Source organism: Grampus griseus, assembly GCF_964374135.1.
Source record: "Grampus griseus genome assembly, chromosome: 19".
In the NCBI taxonomy this organism is placed as follows: domain Eukaryota; kingdom Metazoa; phylum Chordata; class Mammalia; order Artiodactyla; family Delphinidae; genus Grampus; species Grampus griseus.
Genome location: NC_139013.1, coordinates 11,840,453 through 11,862,334, shown reverse-complemented (window position 1 = coordinate 11,862,334; position 21,882 = coordinate 11,840,453). Strand labels below are relative to the sequence as shown.

The window sequence follows — 21,882 nt, the reverse complement described above, 5'->3', positions numbered from 1 at the left end:
ACCAGTTGGCAACTGGCCACTTCCCCAAGCTTCCCATGTGCTCCACAGCCACCAGCTTAGATGCCTGAGTATCACCCATCTCCACCCCCCACCCCCCAGACACAGCAGTTAAAGGTTAACTCCTAGCATATTAGGGGCCTCCGGGGTCTGTTCTGGTTGGTCATTACCCAAGTCCATAACCCTGGGTAGAAATAATCAATTCTTTTTTTTAAAATTAATTAATTAATATTTATTTTTGGCTGCGTTGGGTCTTCGTTGCTGCACGTGAGCCTCTCATTGCGGTGGCCTCTCTCATTCTGGAGCACGGGCTCTAGTCACGCGGGCTTCAGTAGTTGTGGCTTGCGGGCTCTAGGGTGCAGGCTCAGTAGTTGTGGTGCATGGGCTTAGTTGCTCCGCGGCATGTGGGATCTTCCCAGACCAGGGCTCGAACCCGTGTCTCCTGTATTGGCAGGTGGATTCTTAACCAGAGCCACCAGGGAAGTCCCCGAAATCATCAATTCTTTTTTTTTTTTTTGCGGTACGCAGGCCTCTCACTGCTGTGGCCTCTCCCGTTGCGGAGCACAGGCTGCGGACGCGCAGGCTCAGCGGCCATGGCTCACGGGCCCAGCCACTCCGCGGCATGTGGGATCTTCCCGGACCGGGGCACGAACCCATGTCCCCTGCATCAGCAGGCGGACTCTCAACCACTGCGCCACCAGGGAAGCCCATCAATTCTTAAAAAAACAGAATCCCAGATACTCAGATGCAAGAATCAGGGTATCTTCTATTTATATAAAGCACAAAAACAAGCACAAGTAATCCATGCTGCTAGAAGTGAAGATCTTGATCACCTAGGCGGGGTAGTTATACGCTAGGAAGGAAGGACCGGTAACCTTTCTTTCTCATTTTAAAAAATCGATGTCTATTCTACATACACTGAAATATGCACATTTTCTGCATGCAGTTCAATGAATGTTTACGTGTCTATAGACCCATGGAAACAACCACCACTAGATCAAGATAAAGAACATTCCTAGGCCCTTGGCAGGCTGTCACCTGCCCTTCCCAGTCACTGCCCCCAAGGGGTAACCACTATTCTGTACTTTTGTCCCCATCAACTTCTGTCACCTCTTCTTAAATGTCATGTAAGTGGAATCGCAATTTTGACTCCTTTGTGTCTAGCTTATTTTGCTCAGCATGAAGTTTTGAGATTAGTCCATGTCATTGTACGTATCAGTAGTTCTTTTTCTTTGCTGTGTGGTATTGCATTGCACAGATGCCCCACGATGTTCTGTTTCTTAATCTAGTTTCTGGTTACCTGGATGTGTTTATGAAAATTCAGTGAGCTTGGGCTTCCCTGGTGACGCAGTGGTTAAGGATCCGCCTGCCAATGCAGGGGACACGGGTTCAAGCCCTGGTCCAGGAAGATCCCACATGCCACAGAACAACTAAGCCCGTGCGCCACAACCACTGAGCCTGTGCTCTAGAGCCCGCAAGCCACAACTACTGAGCCTGTGTGCCACAACTACTGAGCCCGTGCGCCACAACTACTGAGCCTGCACTCTGGAGCCCACAAGCCAAACTGCTGAAGCCCGTGCGCCTAGAGCCCGTGCTCAGCAACAAGAGAAGCCACTGCAATCAGAAGCCCGTGCACCACAACAAAGAGTAGCCCCCGCTCACTGCAGCTAGAGAAAGCCCGCGTGCAGCAACAAAGATCTAACTCAGCCAAAAATAAATAAATACATTTATTAAAAAAAAAATTCAGTGAGCTCTTCATTTAAGATTTGTGCATGTTTCTGTGTATATAGTATACTTCAAAAACACAGTTAAAAAAAAAATCAGAGACTCCAACCCAAGGAGTCTAGGAAGGACCTTAGAATCTGGCAAAAAGCCAGATCTGGGAAGGCCCATAGCAGCCCTTTTCCCACCCACCTTTTACAGAGGGTATAAGAAGTAACACGGTTCCCTCCCAGTCTGGGGCAAGGCGGGGAAACTGATCCCCAGCCCCAAGCAGGACAGCCAGGGCAAGAGATGGAGACGTGTCTGAGAGTAAGGGCAGGCTTCCTGGTGGAGGGGGCTGATGCTGTGACCCCATTCCTCTCCCCAATCTGGTAGGCTGAACGAGAACATGTCGGTGTGTGTGGCGGACTTTGGGCTCTCCAAGAAGATCTACAACGGGGACTACTACCGCCAGGGACGCATCGCCAAGATGCCGGTCAAGTGGATCGCCATCGAGAGCCTGGCTGACCGCGTCTACACCAGCAAGAGCGATGTGGTACGTGCACCCCTGGCAGGAGTAGGGAGCAGGGGGAGGGCGTGGCCTGATCATCTCACACCAGACCTGGGCTCACAGGGACGTGAGGGCTTCCCTGCGCAGGGGTCCGCCGCAGGGACCACGTGTGGTGGGCATCTGTGAACGGTGGTGTGGACATGCTGGGGGTATGCATAGGCCCATGGGTGCATGGTGACAGGTTGCTACATGGGATATGTAGACAGTTTAGGTTGGGAGAGGCAGTGGTAAGTGTATACATGTGTATAGCCAGGGTGTGGAGGGTGACCCGAGACCACGTGTCCGTGAAGCGTATAATTGTTTGCACGGGTGGGCAGGTCTATGTGTGCCCACAAATTGCCTCCGTAAGTGTGTACCTGTACCAAAGTGTTTCTGTGAATAGCTGTGATGCACCCACAAAGATAGCTGTGAACACATAAGTGTGGGGACACCCATGAATCTGTATGTTGGGTGAGGGCATCTGTGCAGGAGAGACCCCCTAAGTTCTCTCCCTTCTACCCCACCACAGTGGTCCTTCGGGGTGACAATGTGGGAGATTGCCACTCGAGGCCAAACCCCATATCCAGGAGTGGAGAACAGCGAGATTTACGACTACCTGCGCCAGGGAAACCGCCTGAAGCAGCCTGTGGACTGTCTGGATGGATTGTGAGAACCCACAGGATCCCCTCCCCCCATCTCAGATTTTACAACCAAACTCTGAGCACCCCACATGGCCCTGACATCTCCAGGACCCCCTAAAACCACAGAATCCCTCAGACTGTTGAGGAACCCACCTGCCCCCTCACCCATGCTCCACAGAACCACCATTAGCCCATGAGGTATGAATTAGCAAAAGGTGCCCTTTCCTCCTTTGCTTTGTGTGTGGAATAGAGGCTAGAGCAGCACCCCTACCCTGGCCAGGTATCCGTGGGCGATGAATAATGACACGCCCCCACTCACAAAGAATTCTAATTCCTCCCAGACTCCTGGGTACCCACACTCCCCCCACGTGCTCTTCAACACGAGCCCTCCGCCAAACCCTTATAATGAGCTTCTCCAAACTCTCCAGGCTCCTCTGAGACGTTCCCAGAATCCTTTAGGGTGGTGCTTATCAAATTTTGCCATCCCATGGAACACACAGAGGAGAGCACCTTGGGGGTAAAGAGAAGATGTTGCTTGGATCGGGAGGGGAGAGCCCGGGGCTTCAGACTCTCCAGGTCCTCCTTGGGTGCTCCAAGAGCTGAGGGCAGTAAGAATAGCTAACATTTCTATAGAACTTACTAGAAGGTATGGTTTTAAGTGCTTTGCGTGCATTAAGTCATTTGGTCCTTACTACAGCCATACGAAGTGGGTTGGCACCCTTATTATTCCCATATGCAGATGAGGCCCACGTCAAGGGAAAATCATTTGCCAAAGGTTGCATAGCTGGTGTATTAGTTATCTATATCCCCCAAATCCAGTAGCTTAAAACAACAAGCATTTATTACCTCGCATGGTTTCTGAAGGTCAGGAGTCTGGGAACTGCTTAGCAGGGTAATTCTGGATCAGGGTTTCTAATGAGGTTACAGTCAAGATGTCAGCTGGGGCTGAAGCCATCTGAAGTTTGAGACTGGAAGATCTCTTGCAAGGTGGCTCACTCACATGGCTGTGGCAGAAGCCCTCGGTTCCTTGCCACGTGGACCCCTCTATAGCGCTGCTTGAGTTTTCTCATGACATGGCGGCTGGCCTCCCCCAGATGAGCGTTCCAAGAGAAAGAACAAGGAGGAATCCACAATACCTTTCCAACCTAGTCTCAGAATCACACACACTATCACTGCTGCCGAGTCAGAATCCAGTGACTAAATCCAACCCACACTCAAGGGGAGGGAGGGTAGCCTCCATCTTTTGAAGGGAGGAATGGCACAGAATTTGAGTACGTATTTTATTTATTTATTTGTTTGTTTGTTTTTTTGTTTTTGGCCACGCCGTGTGGCATGCGGGATCTTAGTTCCCAGACCAGGGGCCGAACCCGTGCCCCCTGTAGTGAGAGCGCAGAGTCTTAACCACTGGACCGCCAGGGAAGTCCCTGAGTACATATTTTAAACCAATACAGCTTTCAGAGCTTTGATGCTATGGTCTGTTCTGGGGAACCACACTGGGAAGCTTTACTCTAGCAAACCCTCACTAGAACATCACCCCCTACCCAGAGAGATTTCCCAAGACTTTTTCCATTTCCTGAGTGTCTGTCCCAGGACCCACCTCAGAAACTCTTGAGAATTCCCAAGTCCCCATGGATCCCCCCGAACTGCTACAGTTCCCTCCCCTTCCTTGTAATACCCTCAGTCCTCTGAGTGTCCTAAAATGCCCCCAAACTCCCAGAATGCTCCCCTGTTCAGTCTCCCACTCCTCATTTTGCTACCCTAGGTATGCCCTGATGTCCCGGTGCTGGGAGCTAAACCCCCGAGACCGGCCGAGTTTTGCAGAGCTTCGGGAAGATCTGGAGAATACGCTGAAGGCCCTCCCTCCTGCCCAGGAGCCAGACGAAATCCTCTATGTCAACATGGATGAGGGTGGGGGTCATCCTGAACCACTTGGAGCTGCTGGAGGAGCTGAGCCCCCAACTCAGCCTGACCCCAAGGATTCCTGCAGCTGCCTCACTGCCGCTGAAGTCCATCCTGCTGGACGCTACGTCCTCTGCCCTTCTACAGCTCCTGGCCCCGCCCTGCCTGCTGACAGGAGCTCCCCAGCACCCCCAGGGCAGGAGGATGGTGCCTGAGACAACCCTCCACTCGGGACTCCCTCTCAGGACCCAAGCTAGGCACTGCCACTGGGGGACCCCCCCCTCACTTTCCCACTCCAGGCTTTACCCCCAACCTTAGCCCTCTCCTCCTACCCATTCCACTTCCATCCCAGACAGATCCTCTCCCTTTTCCACACCTTAGTGTCCCCATGTGTAAAAGGAAGGGATTGGGCTACAATCCCTAAGGGTCCTCCCAGGTCTAACATTCCAAGATTCTAGATTCTAAGGTTTAAAGAGTCTAGATTCAGAGGTTCTAAGTTTCAAAGATGAGTCTGATTCTAAGGACCTGAAATTCCAAAGTCTCTAATTCTAAAGTGCTAAGGGTCTAGACATGGAAGTTCTAAGGCCTATATTCTAAGGCTGTGAGACTCTATGGCTCTAGACTTTTCTGGTTCTAAGAGTCTTGATAAAGCCCACAAGATTTTAGGTTCGAAAGCCCTAAGATTCTAATTCTAGGATCTAAGGCTCTATGATTCTAGATTTTATTTTTCTAGGGTTCTGAACCCCTAGGGTGTAAGATTCTACAATTGTAAAAATTCTACAGTTCTAGACATGGAGGTTCTAAGGTCTGATGTTCTAAAATTTGATGTTCCGAGCCTCATAGAGCATAATTTCTCTGGTTGTAAAACTCTAGATCATAAAGCTTCAAGATTTGATCTTCTCAAGTTCTAAGATTCTAATGCTGGTCAGTTATAGGTTCTAAGGCTTTATGATCCTCGAAACTTTTGTTATGAGATTCTGAATCCTAAAGATCTAAAATGCTAGAATCTGCAATTAGAAAGTTCTAAGAGTCTAAAGATGGAGGTTCTAAGGTCTAATGTTCTAAGATGCAATGTTCCAAGACCTAGTCTAAGAACCTAGATTCTCTGTGTCTAAGATTCCGGATCATATGCTTCAAGATTCTAGATTATTAAACTCTAAGATTCTAATGTTGTTCTGTTCTGTGTTCCAAGGCACTCTAGATCCTATTGGTCCAAGATTCCGGATCCTCAGCATCTATGGTATAGGATTCTACAGTTGGTGGTGACTAACCAGATGCCAAAGTTTTAATTATTTTTAACGTTAGACACCTTTAAGTTCTATGCTGCATTCTGTCTTTCTAGGATTTTAGTTAAGGAGCCAAGAATTCACAGTTCTAAGTCTTAAGATTCTAGGCACTATATTCTAAGATTCACATGTTGTAAGATTCTAAAAGTCTACAGGTCTAGAATTCTAAGATACAATTCCAAGGTTTTAAACTTATAGTTTTATCCTTTTGGGAATAGTTTTATCCTTCCCTTCTTAGCCACCTCTGCTTCCTCTTCCCCTCATGTGGGGTGTGCCCCCTCAAGCCTGTGCAATGCATTAAGGATGCCTCCTTTCCCCAAAGGACAAACTCCCTCCTTTGGGGCCATGCTGCCCCCCTGAGCCAGTCCCTTATGCCCCTGAACAGAGTGTGGACTCTGAAACCTCCAGAGGGGCTCAGATCACATAAAACTTTGTAACCATGCTTGTCTCCTCTTGTCTCCACTTAGTTGTCATATGGCCCCTCTCCCTGGCAACTCAGTTTCCTCAGTAAAAAGGAGGGTTTGGTGGGGTCTTGGAGTTCTCCCCTCACTAAAGAGGATAGAAATGAACATATACATAGACAAAAAGACAGGCAAACAAAAGCAGAATCACTGAAACCCCTAGTGAGGAATAGGCACATAGATATTCACAGGGTCACACAGAGACCCTACCCCTCTCCAAAGTAACAGACCCATGAATTAATGGACATACTCAAGCACACCTGGTCACAAATACAGAGACACAAATTCAGACACAGAGAAACACAAAATTACTCAGATACAAACACGTTTACAAACATGCACAGGCAGGCAGTCACCAGGAATAGGAAGAAACTAGAGTAACAGATACAGACACAAATACTCAGACATATAGAGTCCGTATAGGGCACTCACAGACCCAAACGTTCAGATTCACATAGAAACACAGGCACAGAGCACCTCCGATAATCACGAGCCCACAAATGGACTCCTGCCAAGGCAAGCCCACTGTGTTTTGCAAGCATCGCAGGCATAAGTTCCTGGGTGTGTCCAGCAGCAGATGGAGAAATCCTTGGCAGCGCCCGGACGCCCCCCGGTGGTGGCTCCTGCGAACCGAAAACAGTTCAATCCGGGCCACAAACTTTTTTAGAACAAATCATTGTGGGAAGCTGGGAGGAAAGAGGAAGTCGGACGTGGGCGAGGGGCGGGGTGTCTGGACTGGAACCTACGGGCCCACGTGAGTGTCTGTCCCGCTTCTGAGTGGGTGCTGTGTGTCTAGGTTTTGCCGTGGTGTAAGCTTGTAGTGTAACTGTCCTGTGTGTCTTTATCATTTGAAGCCCCCTGCCTCTGGCGACCTTAGTGGGCTCATCTACACCGAAGTTTGGTGTATTATCCCCTGAATTGATGCTTCTGATCCCACACACGCCATTTGTTTATCTGTATTGTGTGTGCGCCTTTGTCTAAGTAGAGGTTTTGTGTGGCTTTTGTGGGCTTTAGGTATGGCTCAGTGGGCAGCGGACGTTTGCATTGTGTATCTCGATAGTGTACCTTACAGAAGCTTTGTGTCTTTTGAGTTAGAGGCGACAGGTGGTGTAGTGTTAGACATTGTGAAACTCTGTGGAGTTTAGTAGAGTGAGGCTTAACTACGGACCTGTGTGTTTGAGCTTGTCAATATAGATACCGAAAAGGCGGATCTACTGAACAGCAGTTTAGAGGATGTGGAGTAGAGACCCTTGAAATTGTGGAGGTCTTTCCGGAGGGGAAGGCTCTATGATCGCGTGCAGAGTGCCCATTCCACGTAAGATACCAACCATAGAGAAAGACGGTAGCGCAGCTATAAAGAGGCGCCCCGTGAGATGTACTATCAAAGGGGAGAGAGTGTGATTCCCTTTACAACTTTTCTCCCGCTGTTAGTCTAGCCTCTATTTTCAAACCTTCAGGATTCTCTGAAGTCAAAGGGTTGCTTTTCATAAAGGCAACCGAGTTTCTTCCAGATTAAGAATAATTTATTTACTTAATCTCGATTTCGTATACTTCCCTCTACAGCAATATGCGTAAGGCCGACAGTAACCAGAATGGCCAATCTGGGTAGGTTTTCCTAAAACGATGCAACTGTACTAGCTTTAGTGAGATAAGACAGTAACTGAGATTGGTGGACAGACTGTTTTGAAACCGCCCTAACGGCAAGGGGCAGGTCCTTAATGAATTCATCTCTTTCCGGTTTCCTAAAGGCAATCGTGAAAGGGGGGCGGGGGTGTCTGCCGACCCTCCATTTGATTGGTTTCTAGTGGTTTTACCCGCTTGGACTCCTCTAGGGGCGGGAGATTTAGACCAATCAAGATATGTGTTACAGAGACAGTAGTCTGATGAAAGGACCGCACAGGAAAGGCAGTGGGGGGGGTGGCCCCGCTCATTCTGAGATCTCATCACTGATTGGTCCAAATCTTTACTCCCTTTCCCTCATTTGACCCTACGGGAGCGGGCGCGCGGGCACTACCCAATCACCGCGCGCTCCTCCTCCCTCCTTTTCCCGCCCTCCCGCTTCGGTCCCAGTACCGACGTAGGCCAACGCTTCCTCCCCGGCAACTCCTAAGCCCTTTCATTGACGTTCTTTTGAAAGACGCGCTCTAATTGGCTGAGCTCCTGGGCCCGCGCCCATTGCCCTCATGCGATGGCCAATTGGCACCCGTGTTGCATCGCACGGGGCCACGGAGGAGGGGGGAGGCGGTGGCGGCGGCCATTTTGAGCCGCCGCCGCCGCCATTGGAGTGGGGGCCCCCCCCTTTCCCCCTTCGCCTCCTGACAGGAAAGGTTTAAGGGGGACTGAGCCCTGGGAGGCCGGGCCGGGCTCGGGGGCCGCCCCGGGGGCCCGGGCCATGGATGTACGCCGTCTGAAGGTGAACGAACTTCGCGAGGAACTGCAGCGCCGCGGCCTGGACACTCGCGGCCTCAAGGCCGAGCTTGCTGAGCGGCTGCAGGCGGCGCTGGAGGCCGAGGAGCCCGACGACGAGCGGGAGCTCGAGGCCGACGACGAACCGGGGCGAACCGGGCACAACAACGAGGAGGTCGAGACCGAGGGGGGCTCCGACCTGGAGGGGACCGCGCAGCCACCGCCGCCCGGGCTGCAGCCGCACCCGGAGCCCGGCGGCTACTCGGGGCCGGACGGACATTGTGAGAGTGCGCGGGGCGAGGGCCGGGGAGCCCGGAGTCCGGGCCGAGGAAGGGCTGTGGGACGCGGGATCCCGGCGCCTGAGGTCGGGGAGACGATCTGAGGATCGGGGGATCGCGCCATCCGCCGCTGAAAAGGATCTGGGGACAAGGCCCTTGGGACGACCGGAGGGTGGATCCTGGCGTTCGGTGCAGGGGAGATACTGGAGTGGGGGCTCTCGGTTTCGGAGATGAGGAAGGTCCGGGGGTGTAGAGGATTCCGGAGCCTAGGGCTCGGAAACCGGAAGCCGTGGTTTCTGGAGCCGGAGACAGTCGGAAGAACAGGAGGTTTTCTGTCGGCGGGCTGAGGAGGATCTTGGAAATGGTGATCTTAGGGTTTACAGCTGGGTAGGCTTGGGAGCCATGCTAGCCCAGTCTATGGGCTGGGCGTTGGGGGCCGTGTTTTCAGGGCTGGGAGAGTTTTGAGGATGGAGGGTCCTGGAGTTTGCTGCTGGATGGGGTACCGAGAATTCTTATGGGTTGCTTAAAATCGAGTGCTGATGTCTGACCGGGGAGGGTCTGATGGACTGTGTGTTCTGGTGTTTGACTGGGGAGCACTTAGGGGATGTGGGAGACCACCACGTGATTGTACTAGGGGGGACTTCCATCTGGCTGAGGATGGCCTAGGGGACTCAGATCCGGGGCTGAAAGGCCAACCTTGAGGCATGGGGAACCTGGGCATTTGATGCTGGCAATCTGGGGGCCTTCTGGTTGACTTATAGAGGAGGTATATGGAACCTTGGTGTCCAGAAGCTGGTGGAGGAGAGAAGGATGCTTCACTGGGTGAGGGACCTGGAGGGCTAGAGCTGGGAAGGCTCTGAGAACAAATAACGCAGTGGCTACTGCTGAATGGTCTTAGATTAACAGTATGGGATGTTTGGAGAACAAGGGTAGCTGGGGGTGGGTGGGGTAGATAACAAGTAGATACTCGATGGAGTATCTAGGGGATAGAGGATCCTTGTGTCCAGCACAGGAGTGTGTAGCTGGTCTGTCAAATATAGGGGAGGAGAGAGTGTGTAGCACGTGGAGGGTGAAAGAAAACCTGTTGACTTGGCTGGGGACCTCAGGGTGGAGTAGGGGGGAGTGTTTCTGGGGCTGAGCATCTCCACAGGAGGGCTCCTTGGTCCCCAGAAGCAGTTATTTTTGTGCCCAGGGATTGGAGGGGCCTCAAGGGGTAGCTGGGAACCTGTGCATCAGCCAGAAGGTGTGACTCTGAAGGAGAGGGGATGGAGTAGATCTGTTACTTTCTGAAGGGAGGTGACCCCGGTATGGGAGGGACTAAATCTGGAGTTAGAAAAGGGTGGCTTTCTAGCAGGACAGGGATCGGAGAGGTTGAAGAGTAAGTAGAAAGGACTCTGGCGTTCAGAGTTTGTGTTATTTCTCTGAAAAGAGGGTATTCTCAGCCATAGGGCTAAGGAAATGGGGAGAGCAAGGGGGTCAGAGAAGAGACTGGATTTGGGGTTGGCATTGGGTATTTACTTGTTGAAGAGAGATGGAATCTCCTGGAGCAGGGCAATCTGAGGGTAGATTTGGGGTGGAGAGCGATTGTCTAGGACTCAGATGCTGGGAAAAGTACTTCCCATTGCAGAGACCTGTGAAGGAAGGAAGGAGTGGCCCAGTGTGCCTGCCTAGGGCAGGCGAGACCCTGGCAGGAATGCTAGGAAGAAGGGCCAATGGCTGGAGGTGGTTCCAAAGAAAAGTGATGTGCTTTGGAGCATAGACTCTAGACTCAGATTTTGTCCTGGGCAAGTCACTTCACCTCTGTGAGCCCTGGTTCCCTTGTGTGTAAAATTGGGATAATAATAGTGTCCCCACCCCCCAGGGTTGTTATGAATGAGATTACGTTCATAAGGGGCTTAGCACTGGACCTGTCTATTGTTAGGAGGTGGATGTTTTAGAGAGCGGAGAAGGGCCCCAGAACCATAGCTTCTCTGAGCAAGGCTTCCTCTGTGAGCACAGGAGATTCTCAGAAAGAGAGATGTGAGGCTTCCGTGGCGAGAAGAACACTGTGCTTGGAGCCTGGAAGAAAGAAAGTGGTTTGAAAGGGTCCCTTGTGTTCTAATTAAGGAGTTATTCTGTGTCTTCCTTTCTCCCCTACCCCTTACAACAAAATCCTTTGGGTCCCTTTTTATGCCCCCCTCCAACCCTTCCTTCAACCCTGGTAAACAGACCTGTAGCAGACCACGTGATCTGTGACTTTCCTCCCTTTGGCCGCACCTGGTTTGTGCCCAGATATATTTGTCCTCTGAGAAAGGATCCAATCAGTTAGCAAGCAGCAGAGTAGTCTGCCCTTCCCTGTGGTTCTGCCTCACTAGTCCTGGCACAGCCACTAGTAGGGCTCTGGAGGCACCTAGCAAAGCTTGCCCCTGGGGTGGAGAACCTGCTTACTACTAACCCTAGGTTTCCAGAGTTCCCTCTGGATTTGCCTACAAGGTTCTTGAGGGAGTTTCAGGTTTTAGTTCCACCTCTGAGCTCTCACATGTGTCATCCCAACCCCAGGAATGTTTTCTCCGTTCTCGTCACTGAATTATCATCACCTATGTATCCTTTGAGTCAAGGCTTATCTCTTACTTTCCGGGTCCCTGATCTTAGCCCCTGGTACTTCTTCATAGCCCTTAACCCAATCATAATTTTTGTGCTTACGTATTTGTTTAACGTGTGTCTGTCTTACTAAACTGAAGGTTTTAGTGGGGCAAGCTTATTCTCAGCTGTATCCCAGCATCTGGTATGTAGTATGTACTCCATAAATAGTTGATGTTATTATTCTTTTTCCTTTCTTTCTTTCTTTCTTTCTTTCTTCCTTTCTTCCTTTCTTCTTTTCTTTCTTCCTTCCTTCCTTTCTTTCTTCCTTCCTTTCTTTCTTCCTTCCTTTCTTTCTTCCTTCCTTTCTTCCTTCCTCTCTTCCTTCCTTTCTTTCTTTCCTTTCTTTCTTCCTTCCTTTCTTCCTTCCTCTCTTCCTTCCTTTCTTTCTTTCCTTTCTTTCCTTTCTTTCTTCCTTCCTTTCTTTCTTTCTTTCTTTCTTGTTTTTTTGGCTGTGCCGCATAGTTTGCGGGATCTTAGTTCCCCAACCAGGGATTGAACCCTGGCCCTGGCAGTGAAAGTGCCGAGTCCTAAACACTGGACCTCCAGGGAATTCCCTGATATTGTTATTCTTGCCACCCTTCAGTTGAGTTGGTCCTGGACCCACAAGACACCTTCCTGGAACCCTTCCCACCTAACTCCAAATATTTTAGGATTTATCCCTAATGAGTCTGAAGGCCACTATTATCATGACTCCTGTTTTCTTAACAGTTCCTTTCCTTCCTCCCCCATTTCCTCTTCAACTGAGATGGTTACCCCTGGTCTTTACAGTTATTGCAGGGTGGAAGTGATTCTTAAAGAGGGTTGGCTATGCAGGTGGGAATAGTGAATTGGGTCGGACAGAGGAGTGGTTTGTGCTCTGAACAGTTTTTAAGGTTGTACCCTAAAGGTAACTCTCTAAGCATTATACTACATCAGAGAACAGCTAGGCTGGTAATTTTTAAACTGTGCTCCATGGAATCCCAGGTGTCTGTGGAGTTACCCCCCACCCTAGTGGGGACTTAGAGGGTGAGGTCAAGCTGGACCCCTTCTCTGACTCTCCCATCTCCTTGCTTCAACCAGAGCAGTTCTGCTTCATTTGGTTTTGTATGTTGGGATTCTGTAGAACCCAATCACAGATAGATCTCCAACCTTTTGAGGGGTAAGAAAGCATGTCCTCAGGCAGCTGGGGCCCCTGATTTCCCAGGTGGGTTTCCATCTGAGGGTGTTATCACACCTTTTAGCCTCTGGCAGACTAATTGTCCCCAGTGGGGATGGTGTCGTTTTGCATTAAAAAGCTACCTCTAGTCCCAAGAAACACCCTTCTAACTGGCCATTTTTTGTTTTAAGATGTCATGGACAATATTACCATGCAGAACCAATTCTATGAGACACAGGTCATCAAGAAAGAGAACGAGTCAGGCTACGAGAGGAGAACGCTGGAAATGGACCAGCAGCAGCAGGCCTATCGCCCAGGTAGGAAAACACACATGATCTCTCTCTCTTGAAGGAAATAGAATCTATGTGTGGGTAGCCCTTACCTTCTGCCTAGTGCCTATCTTCCCAGAGACTTTGCATCTTTCTCTTGGGCATTCCACTTGGGCTTTGTCACTCTGGCAAGGTCTTTTTGAAGGAAAGAACTTAGTCCCACTCCCAAGTGTTAGGAGAGGGGAGTCTTCAAGGTATGTTTTCAGATGTTAGTACCAACATCCTAGAGAGTTGAGACCTAGAGGCCAGTATTTGAGTCTTACTTAGAATCTTAGAATGTGGAAGCCAGAAAGGACCTTCTAAATCTAGTCCAGTGTTTCCCATGTTCTGAAGAATATCTTTCCAGGAGATATTATTAGGGACTTCTCAGGAAAAGGTTCCTTGGACAAACACATCTGAAAAATGGAGCGTATTCTATACCGCCTCTGGGAGAGTCACTGTGCTCATTAGAGCATTAAAGATGCTGAGAAGTCCTGGATTGGGAAAAGCTCTGTGTCACATTGTTTAAACCCAGGATTTCCCAAACATGTAAATGTGTCTTTGTAGAAAAAAGTTCCCTGTAGTGCCAGTTTGGGAAACACAATTGTAATGTAGCTGTCTCCCAATTTTACAGATGGGGGAGGTGGCAGGGCTGGGGCTGGAACCAGGAAACTGGCTTCTGGGCCATTGCTCTTGGTCAGTAAGCAGCACTCCTCACCAGTAGTGTCCTAGTATTGGGGAAGCAGGGTCCTACCGTTGAGTAATGACAGAGCCAGGACTGGCTCCCAGTCTTGTGCTCCTTTCACTGTGCTGTGGCCCCAGTGCCTTTTCTTAGTGAATCTAGCTGGTTCTGATTCCATTCTGCTTCATCCACAAAGTGAAATCCCCAGACATTTCTTGTGGGTGGCTCAGGATTTTAATGAATGTAGGTTAAACCGTAGATTTGTGTCAGGCTCTGTGAGACTTGTGGGATCATTTGGCCCAAGGAGAGTATTTTCCGTGCAGACATTTATCAAGGCCTCCTGTGAGCCCAGCTCTGTGCTGGGAACCATGGAAGTTCTCTTCAGGTGAGTGAGCACCATCTCTGCCCTAGCAAGCGAGGAGCCTTCTCTGAGAGGTTTGGTCTGCATGCCAAAGCCAGGGAGTGACCCAAGGTGGTCTTGAGTTGAATGCTGAAGTGTGTAGATGTGAGTGATCCACGGCATCCGTAGATGCTGTGAGAGAGGCGAGGCTAGACTGAGTCCACGGGTTTCTCTAGATGAGGCCAGACTGAATCCACGGGTTTCTCTAGATGAGACTAGACTGAGTCCACGGGTTTCTCTTGGTAGGCACGGATTCTTGAAGTCTGCCCGAGACTGGGATTTCCTGTGGTCCACAGCATGTCATCCCATCCTGACTTCCTATTTGTGGTGTGACTTAATGAGGCCGTCACACCTGTGGGCTGGCTTAACTGCAGACCCTCCCTTCTGAAATGATTCTGGGCTTTGTCATAGAGTGATTAAAGCCGGTAGAGTTAGCTGTGGGACCACAACACTGTTGAATTGACTTTCTCCCCTCCATTGTTAGACTGAAGAAACTTTGTAAGAATTGAAGTGAAGAGATTCTTAGGGAGGAGAAATTAGAGAATGTGGAACTGTGGAATCTTAGAAGTTGTGGGGGCTCCCTCCCACTTGGTGCAGGCCAAGGTAGCTGCCAACTTTCGTGGGGCCTTTGGCAAGATAGCCAAGGCAGTCATTCGCCTTTAGGTAGGCCCTTAGCGAGCTTGTCCTTGTTTAGTGCTGAAGTCCCCTCTCCCTCCCCACGAAGCCTGAGAGTTATCTGACTGACATCTGTTACCCCATCAACTGCTGGTGCTGATGTGCCTGGATGGCCATCCCCAGCCTCCCTTTATTCTAGCCCTGTTCTCCAGGACAGCCGTCTTGGCTCCCTCAGCAGGCTTCTATTGAACTCAGCAAGCTGCCTGTGCCCAGACCTCATCACCATAGTCAGGATCCTTCCAGTATCTCCTGAGGTAAAGGGGACAAGAAAAGTGATAGCTGAGGAGTTTCTGAGTGTCTTGACCATCTGGATTTGTCCTGACAGTAGAAGTGAAGACAGAGATGAAGCAAGAAGCACCCACCAGCTTCCTCCCGCCCGAAGCATCTCAACTCAAACCAGACAGACAGCAGTTCCAGAGTCGCAAGAGGCCTTACGAAGAAAACCGGGGACGGGGGTATTTCGAGCACCGAGAGGATAGGAGGTGGGTCTGTGAGGCAGTGGTCACCCTTTTTCCGGTAGGTCTCTATGTCTGTAGCCTGGTGCCCACTGGGACCTTCGTACTAGCCCGGAGGGGCAGAGCAGAGTTCTCCCTCCCTCACACTCTCCCCCAGTTCTTCCTGCACTCACTACCAGATTCAACTTTGCTAAATATTTGGTTCTTCCCTCAGTTCTTCCCTTCCCATTACTTTCAGGGTAAAGTTCAAACACATGTGAGATGCCAGCCTGCCTTTTCAGTCCTTTGCCCCACTGCCCTGCAGTCCAGCACAGTGTTCTGTTCTTAATGGTTGCTTGATATCCCTCAGTTGAAAGAAAGATTTATTTCCTGACCTACTCCGAAACACACCCCTTCCATCCATCTGTTCATTCATTCATTATCAGCCCTCGTAGTGCTTTCACACGTGCCCGCCCTTGGGATAGTTCGTGGAGGCACAGGTGATTTGGACAGTGGGTTTTGTGTGAGGGTCAGGAGCTCATGGGTGGGAGTGGCCTCCCCCTGGTCATTTCCTTTTCCCTTCCCTGACAAGCCTTCCCCCTCCCTTCATCCCCAGGCCCAGACCTACCCCTTCCTCCTTCCCTCCTTCAGCTCCTGTGTGAAGCCTTTTCCAATCAGGGAAACTAGGAATGATCACTCCTTCTCTATTCATCTTGGCTGGTCATCTGACACATTTTATTTCCTATCTGGTGGAGTCCATCCTCTAATTAGCTTGTGACTGTTTAAGACAGGGCCTGGGTCTCATGACTGTGACTGAAGTCAGGAGATGGAACCCACCTCTTATGAGTTTCTCCTACTACCCCCCATAGAACAGAGGCCTAGAGCTACTTGCTGATGGAGGGCAGAGGAAGAGCACTTGCTTTCATCCAGGGGTGACAGAGAAAGCTTCCTAGGATAGACCTACCATGTGATGATCTCTTTCTTCCTACCAGGCTCTGTGCTAGCCTTGGACTGGCAGGGTAAGAAGGGCACTCTACCAGAGGCAAGCCTGCTGCTGGGGGAGTGCCAGGAACTAGATGGGCACAGTGTACCTGGTCTGAGCATATGGTGGACTGAGGTCATCCAGCCTGGCTCAGGCAGGACGCTGAACATTAGACTCCACACTTCCACCCCTTTCCCTTATTCCCATATGTTGGAAACCACCAGTATTTTCACATAGTCCCTTTTAGTATTTTGGTAGGAGGGACTCTTGTTCATAATTTAGGACACTTTTTTTTTTTTTTTTCTGTACGCGGGCCTCTCACCGTCGTGGCCTCTCCCATTGCGGAGCACGGGCTCCGGACGCGCAGGCTCAGCGGCCATGGCTCATGGGCCCAGCCGTTCCGCGACATGTGGGATCTTCCCGGACCGGGGCACGAACCCGCGTCCCCTGCACTAGCAGGCGGACTCTCAACCACTGCGCCACCAGGGAAGCCCTAGGACACTTTTAAAGAGAAAGAGACTGAAAAAAATGGTTCATTTCAAATCCTTTCAGATGTGGAGTTTTAGGAAGCCTGGAATATGGACAAATTGTAATAAAAGGTTTATCTAAATTCTTACAGATTCCCACTCCTGGCCCAGTACTCTTTGGGCTACCATAGGCTCCCAGAGTTCAGCATGGAGGTAATTCTCAGCGTGTAAAGGGGTGGATCAGAATCTGGGGGTGTGAGAGAAGAGTCTTCTTGGAAAAGCTTCCTAAATGATGCCGATGGCCCTCGTTAGCAGAGCCGGCCCTCTTCAGTCCCTGACCCTGCCCTAGGAGTTAACAGTCATTGCTCTTACTGCAAGGATATAAGGTTCCAGAGTTCTTTTGCTAACCTCTGTGGCAAGAACTTGAAATCCAGGAAGCAGCTTGGAGGCCACTTGTAAATTCAAGCAGAACCTTCAGTTCCCTTCTTCCCTTGTCTGTCCGTTTTCATGTAACGTAATACCTCTTTATGACACAGGGGCCGCTCTCCTCAGCCTCCCGCTGAAGAGGATGAAGATGACTTTGATGACACCCTTGTTGCCATCGACACATGTGAGTCTTTGGAATGCCTGTTTGATACTGCCTTCCACTCAGTATTGGGAGGTTGCCTTAACCTTCACAGAATTCCTGCCCGGCACCATCCAGAGCCAGTGTTAGTTCAGATGTGAGAAACAGCAGAGCTCTAGAATGAGGGTGCTGGTTTGGAGACAGAAGATCTGCTCTCAGCTCTAACTGTGAGATTCTGGGCAAGTCATTCTACTTCTCTGAGCTTCTCTTCAGGGAGGAATAATCCTGCCCTAATACCTCAGAGGACTTTGAGTGACATTCATCAGAGAGTGGATACCAGAGCAAGTTGGAAAACCCTAGCACCCTGTAAACATGGAGGGTTGTCATTTAAGCGGGAAGGGAACCTGAGTGCTGCTGGGGAAACTTAACTCTTTGACGGCCGTTTCCCCAGTTTCCATCAGCTGCTCACGTTCCTGGTGAAACCAATGCCGTTTTGTCTTCTCAGGCATTAACCTGGTCTGTCCTCCAGTTCAGTTTTCTTTCCTCTGGATAAGTGGTTTTCCCCTTGACTGTGCATCTAAACACTTGGGGGAATGAATATAAAGGTCCTGTCCCTCCTCAGACCTCCTAAGACAAATTCTAAGTGGTAGAGCCTGTGAATCCGAATTTTTAAACACACCCAGAAGCCCAATCAAGTCTGAGGGCTGCACTTTTCAACAGAGTGGAAAGTTAACAGAAGTTCATTCGTGTACTTCTTTACGAAGCTCATGTTTATAGACCAGTGGCTACATGCTTTGGAAGAGATAAAGACATCTCGTACACAGTCCCTTCTATCGCAAGATCTCAAAGACATATACCCAGAGTAAAGCTAAACATTTTTTAAAGTATTGGGTGGCGGTGGTCCCTGAAGCAGCATCTGATCAAATGCCAGTTGTACAGACCATGGCACTCAGCCTTTAGAGAAAGGAGAGAGCCTACTGGACGAGATGGTCAGAAAAGACTTGAAGACAGGGGAGAGTCCGAGCAGCAGAGTCCTAGGCCCACTTGAGGAGGTGGGAGTCTGTGGTGCACCTGACAGTGGTCCTGGGTGGTGGGTGTGGATCAGGGTCAGATGTTTGTGCAGCTGTTGGCAGCAGGAGTCTGGCTTCCACACTAATAGAGTTAGCATGGGAGATGGTTGAAGTGTATGGCAGTGGGGATTAACCTTTTTAAATTCTAAAATCCCTTGAAACTGGTAAGAATATGGACCCTCTCCCTAGCAAGTATACATCCCCATCAGAAGCATGTGTGTATTATTTCCAGGGGCGCCCCCGACAGCCATCCTGGGACCTCAGCCAGGTGAAAAACCCTCGTTCCTATGTAGAGTGGCTGTTTTCATCCTGTGCAGGCCAGTTTGCAGTAGTCCAGGGCCTTTGTGCTAAAAGGGAGACTGGTTAGGCGATGCGGCTGGCTTCTCATGAACCTGCCCCCATGATGTGTCAGCTTGTGTACTCCTGGTTAACACTCTTGGGGAACTTACCTCTGCCTGTGCCTGTCCCTCTCGGGACCATTAAAACATCAGCCAAATACAGGCTTTTTCCTCCACAGATAACTGCGACCTCCACTTCAAGGTGGCCCGAGACCGGAGTAGTGGCTACCCACTCACAATTGAAGGTTTTGCATACCTGTGGTCAGGAGCCCGCGCCAGCTATGGGGTCAGAAGGGGCCGTGTGTGCTTTGAGATGAAGGTGAGTGGGAGCAACCAGACGGGATAGGGACAGAAAATAGGTCCATCCTTTGGAATAACCTGTCACCAACCACCTTGGTCAGAGCCATGATTGCAAAAGAGATTTGATTGAGCATAGACTGTGTCCCAGCAAAAAAAAAAAAAAAAAAAAGTAAAATGAACTGAGAAGAACTATGTCATTGCTAAATAATATATGGGGAAAGCAGGCTGACCATACATTGCTTCTTCAAACAGATTTTCCCTTGATGGGGTTTGACCCAGGTATTGTATAGCCAACCATTCTAAGGATGACATACTTGTAGAACTAGGAAAAGGAGCTGTTTGGAAAAACAGTGAGCTAGAAAGAATTGCTCATCACCAATTAAAGGGAGGACAGGGAAGAGCAAGAAAAAGAAAGGTTCTGCCATCAGGTCATCCTCTACCATCATCTCTCCACAGTTCCACGTCCGGTTATGTTTATGAAAATAATATGTGCTCGTGTTTAATAAAGTTCAGAAAGCATAAAAGACTATAGGGTGAAAACCAGAGTTATACTCACATCCTCCCAATCCCCGTCCTACCCTCCAAAGATACCTTATGTGTTAACAATTTCTTGTGTATCCTTTGCATATCCAAACTTATTTATGATAGGTAATACTTACAAAACACATTGCATGTGTTAGATACAGTGCCAAGTTCTTTTCATGGATATCTCTATTAATCCTCACAGTATCATCATGAAATACATACTGTTGAAATACATACTGTTTTTAGAGGTGGAAGCTAAGACCAAGGGTTATCGTATTTGCTTGGCTAAGACGTTGATTCTAAGTTGTGCATTGTTTTGTGCTGCTCGTAGAGAAACACTGCCAATTATACTGACGGGGCTTTCACACATCAATTGTAAGATATATCCTGACTTTGGAGATGTTAAAATGTGAAAGATGTGTGTGCAAAAGTCAGTGACATAGGGTAACTTTCTGAAAGCCACAATCTAATGCAGATAGATATTGGTTATTAGACAGTCTAACCTCTGATTTAATTAAAGGTTAAGTCAGAAGATACCTTTTTTTTTCTTTTTAATTTTTATTTATTTTTGGCTGCATTGGGTCTTCATTGCTGCATGCAGGCTTTCTCTTGTTGCGGCGAGCAGGGGCTACTCTTAGTTGCGGTGCACGGGCTTCTCATTGCAGTGGCTTCCCTTGTTGCAGAGCAGGGGCTCTAGGCACGTGGGCTCCAGTAGTTGTGGCACGTGGGCTCCCGTAGTTGTGACTCGCGGGCTCTAGAGTGCAGGCTCAGTAGTTGTGGCGCACGGGCTTAGTTGCTCCGCGGCATGTGAGACCTTCCCGGACCAGGGATCGAACCTGTGTCCCCTGCATTGGCAGGCAGACTGCGCCACCAACGAAGTCCCCAGAAGGCACCTTTTATTCTTTCTGCTGCTTTTACTTAATACTGTGTCTTGGACATTTTTCCATACCCCAGTGTATCAGCCCTGCCTCATTCTTTTTAACCGCTGCATCATATTCTGTGGCAGGAATGTGCCATAATGTGACCAGTGCCTTATAGGTGGTTTCTACTTGCTTTCTCCCTCCCTGCCTCCCTCCCTTTTCAACATAAACACTGCCTCACTGAATATTTTTGGGTGTATGTATCTATAGGATAAACTGGAAGTTGAATTGCTTGGTTATAGAGCATGTGCATTTATAGTTAATAAAGACTGCTAAGTTGCCCTCCAAAGACATTGTACCAGTTTATGTTTCTACACCAAATGTTATGAGAGTCCCTGTTTCCCCTGCAGCAAGTGTTAAAACTAAAACATAACTGGTTCTGAAATTCCCTTCTCTGTGGCCCTGAACTCTCCTAAGCCCTTTAGAGGCCCTGGTTTCAGTACAACAGGCCCTTCAGAGCAGTGTAGATACCTTTTCCCCAGCAGCAAAAGCCTGCTGCTTTGTTTGTTTGTTTGTTTGCTTGTTTGTTTTTTTTAACATCTGCGCACTTCCCTCCTGTATTGCCTCGTAACCCATCAGCCTCCAGAGAATCACTTCTGAGCCCTCTTGTTCTCTGTTCCCAGATCAATGAGGAAATCTCTGTGAAGCACCTTCCATCTACAGAGCCCGACCCACACGTTGTCCGTATTGGTTGGTCCCTGGACTCCTGCAGCACTCAGCTAGGTAAGAGGAGGTCAGCCAAGCAATCCAGAGAGTAGAGCGGGTGCCTCTGTCCCTGGAATCTCAAGCTTCCTAAGTTTCTCTTTCCCGCATTGGACCCAGAACAGAACCACCCTGGGATGGAACAGACAACAAGGATTAGGCTTGTGCCGCTTCCCATCTTCAGACATACAGGATTCAGTTGGCAGGACCACAGTGATAACAACTTTTCTACAAAAATTTATCCTGCATCTTTAAGGAGAGGGTCCAAAGTCCTCTTTAGAAAACTGTTCCCTTTCTTAAAAAAAACACCAGTTGTCTCCTGTTCTCAAACCAAGCTGAAAGTAATAAGTTCCTCAAGTCCCATTAAGTCCTATCTGGAATTTTCTGTCCAGAGCTTAACCCAGAGTAAAAGAGAAAGCAGAGACCAATGGGGCCAGGGCTGGCTGGTGGAGAGGGGCAGGGGCTGCCTTGAGAGGTTTTGAATTTTCACAGAACCCCAGGCCTCAGTGACCTTCTGACCCCAAGTGACTGATTTCAG

At 49.5% G+C, this 21,882-nt stretch overlaps 2 protein-coding genes across 3 annotated transcripts in view; both read left to right on the top strand.

Annotated features, from left to right (window-relative positions):
- Positions 1-5,956, top strand: part of AXL (AXL receptor tyrosine kinase) — a 30,365-nt gene extending 24,409 nt beyond the window's left edge. Inside the window, exons 18-20 of the mRNA XM_082676147.1 lie at positions 2,095-2,254; positions 2,778-2,914; positions 4,652-5,956. Of these exons, the coding sequence (XP_082532273.1) occupies positions 2,095-2,254; positions 2,778-2,914; positions 4,652-5,003 (649 nt within the window). The 3' untranslated portion in view covers positions 5,004-5,956. The remainder of the gene's footprint in view (positions 1-2,094; positions 2,255-2,777; positions 2,915-4,651) is intronic.
- A 2,856-nt stretch (positions 5,957-8,812) lies between these two features.
- The window catches only part of HNRNPUL1 (heterogeneous nuclear ribonucleoprotein U like 1), a 34,634-nt gene continuing 21,564 nt past the window's right edge, over positions 8,813-21,882 (top strand). The window contains exons 1-6 of one of the 2 annotated variants that reach the window (XM_082676484.1): positions 8,813-9,222; positions 13,168-13,293; positions 15,370-15,523; positions 17,461-17,534; positions 19,077-19,216; positions 21,266-21,365. In XM_082676484.1, the coding sequence (XP_082532610.1) occupies positions 8,928-9,222; positions 13,168-13,293; positions 15,370-15,523; positions 17,461-17,534; positions 19,077-19,216; positions 21,266-21,365 (889 nt within the window). In that variant the 5' untranslated portion in view covers positions 8,813-8,927. Of the gene's footprint in view, positions 9,223-13,167; positions 13,294-15,366; positions 15,524-17,460; positions 17,535-19,076; positions 19,217-21,265; positions 21,366-21,882 lie in introns of both variants that reach the window. The other variant, XM_082676483.1, reaches the window with a different exon arrangement.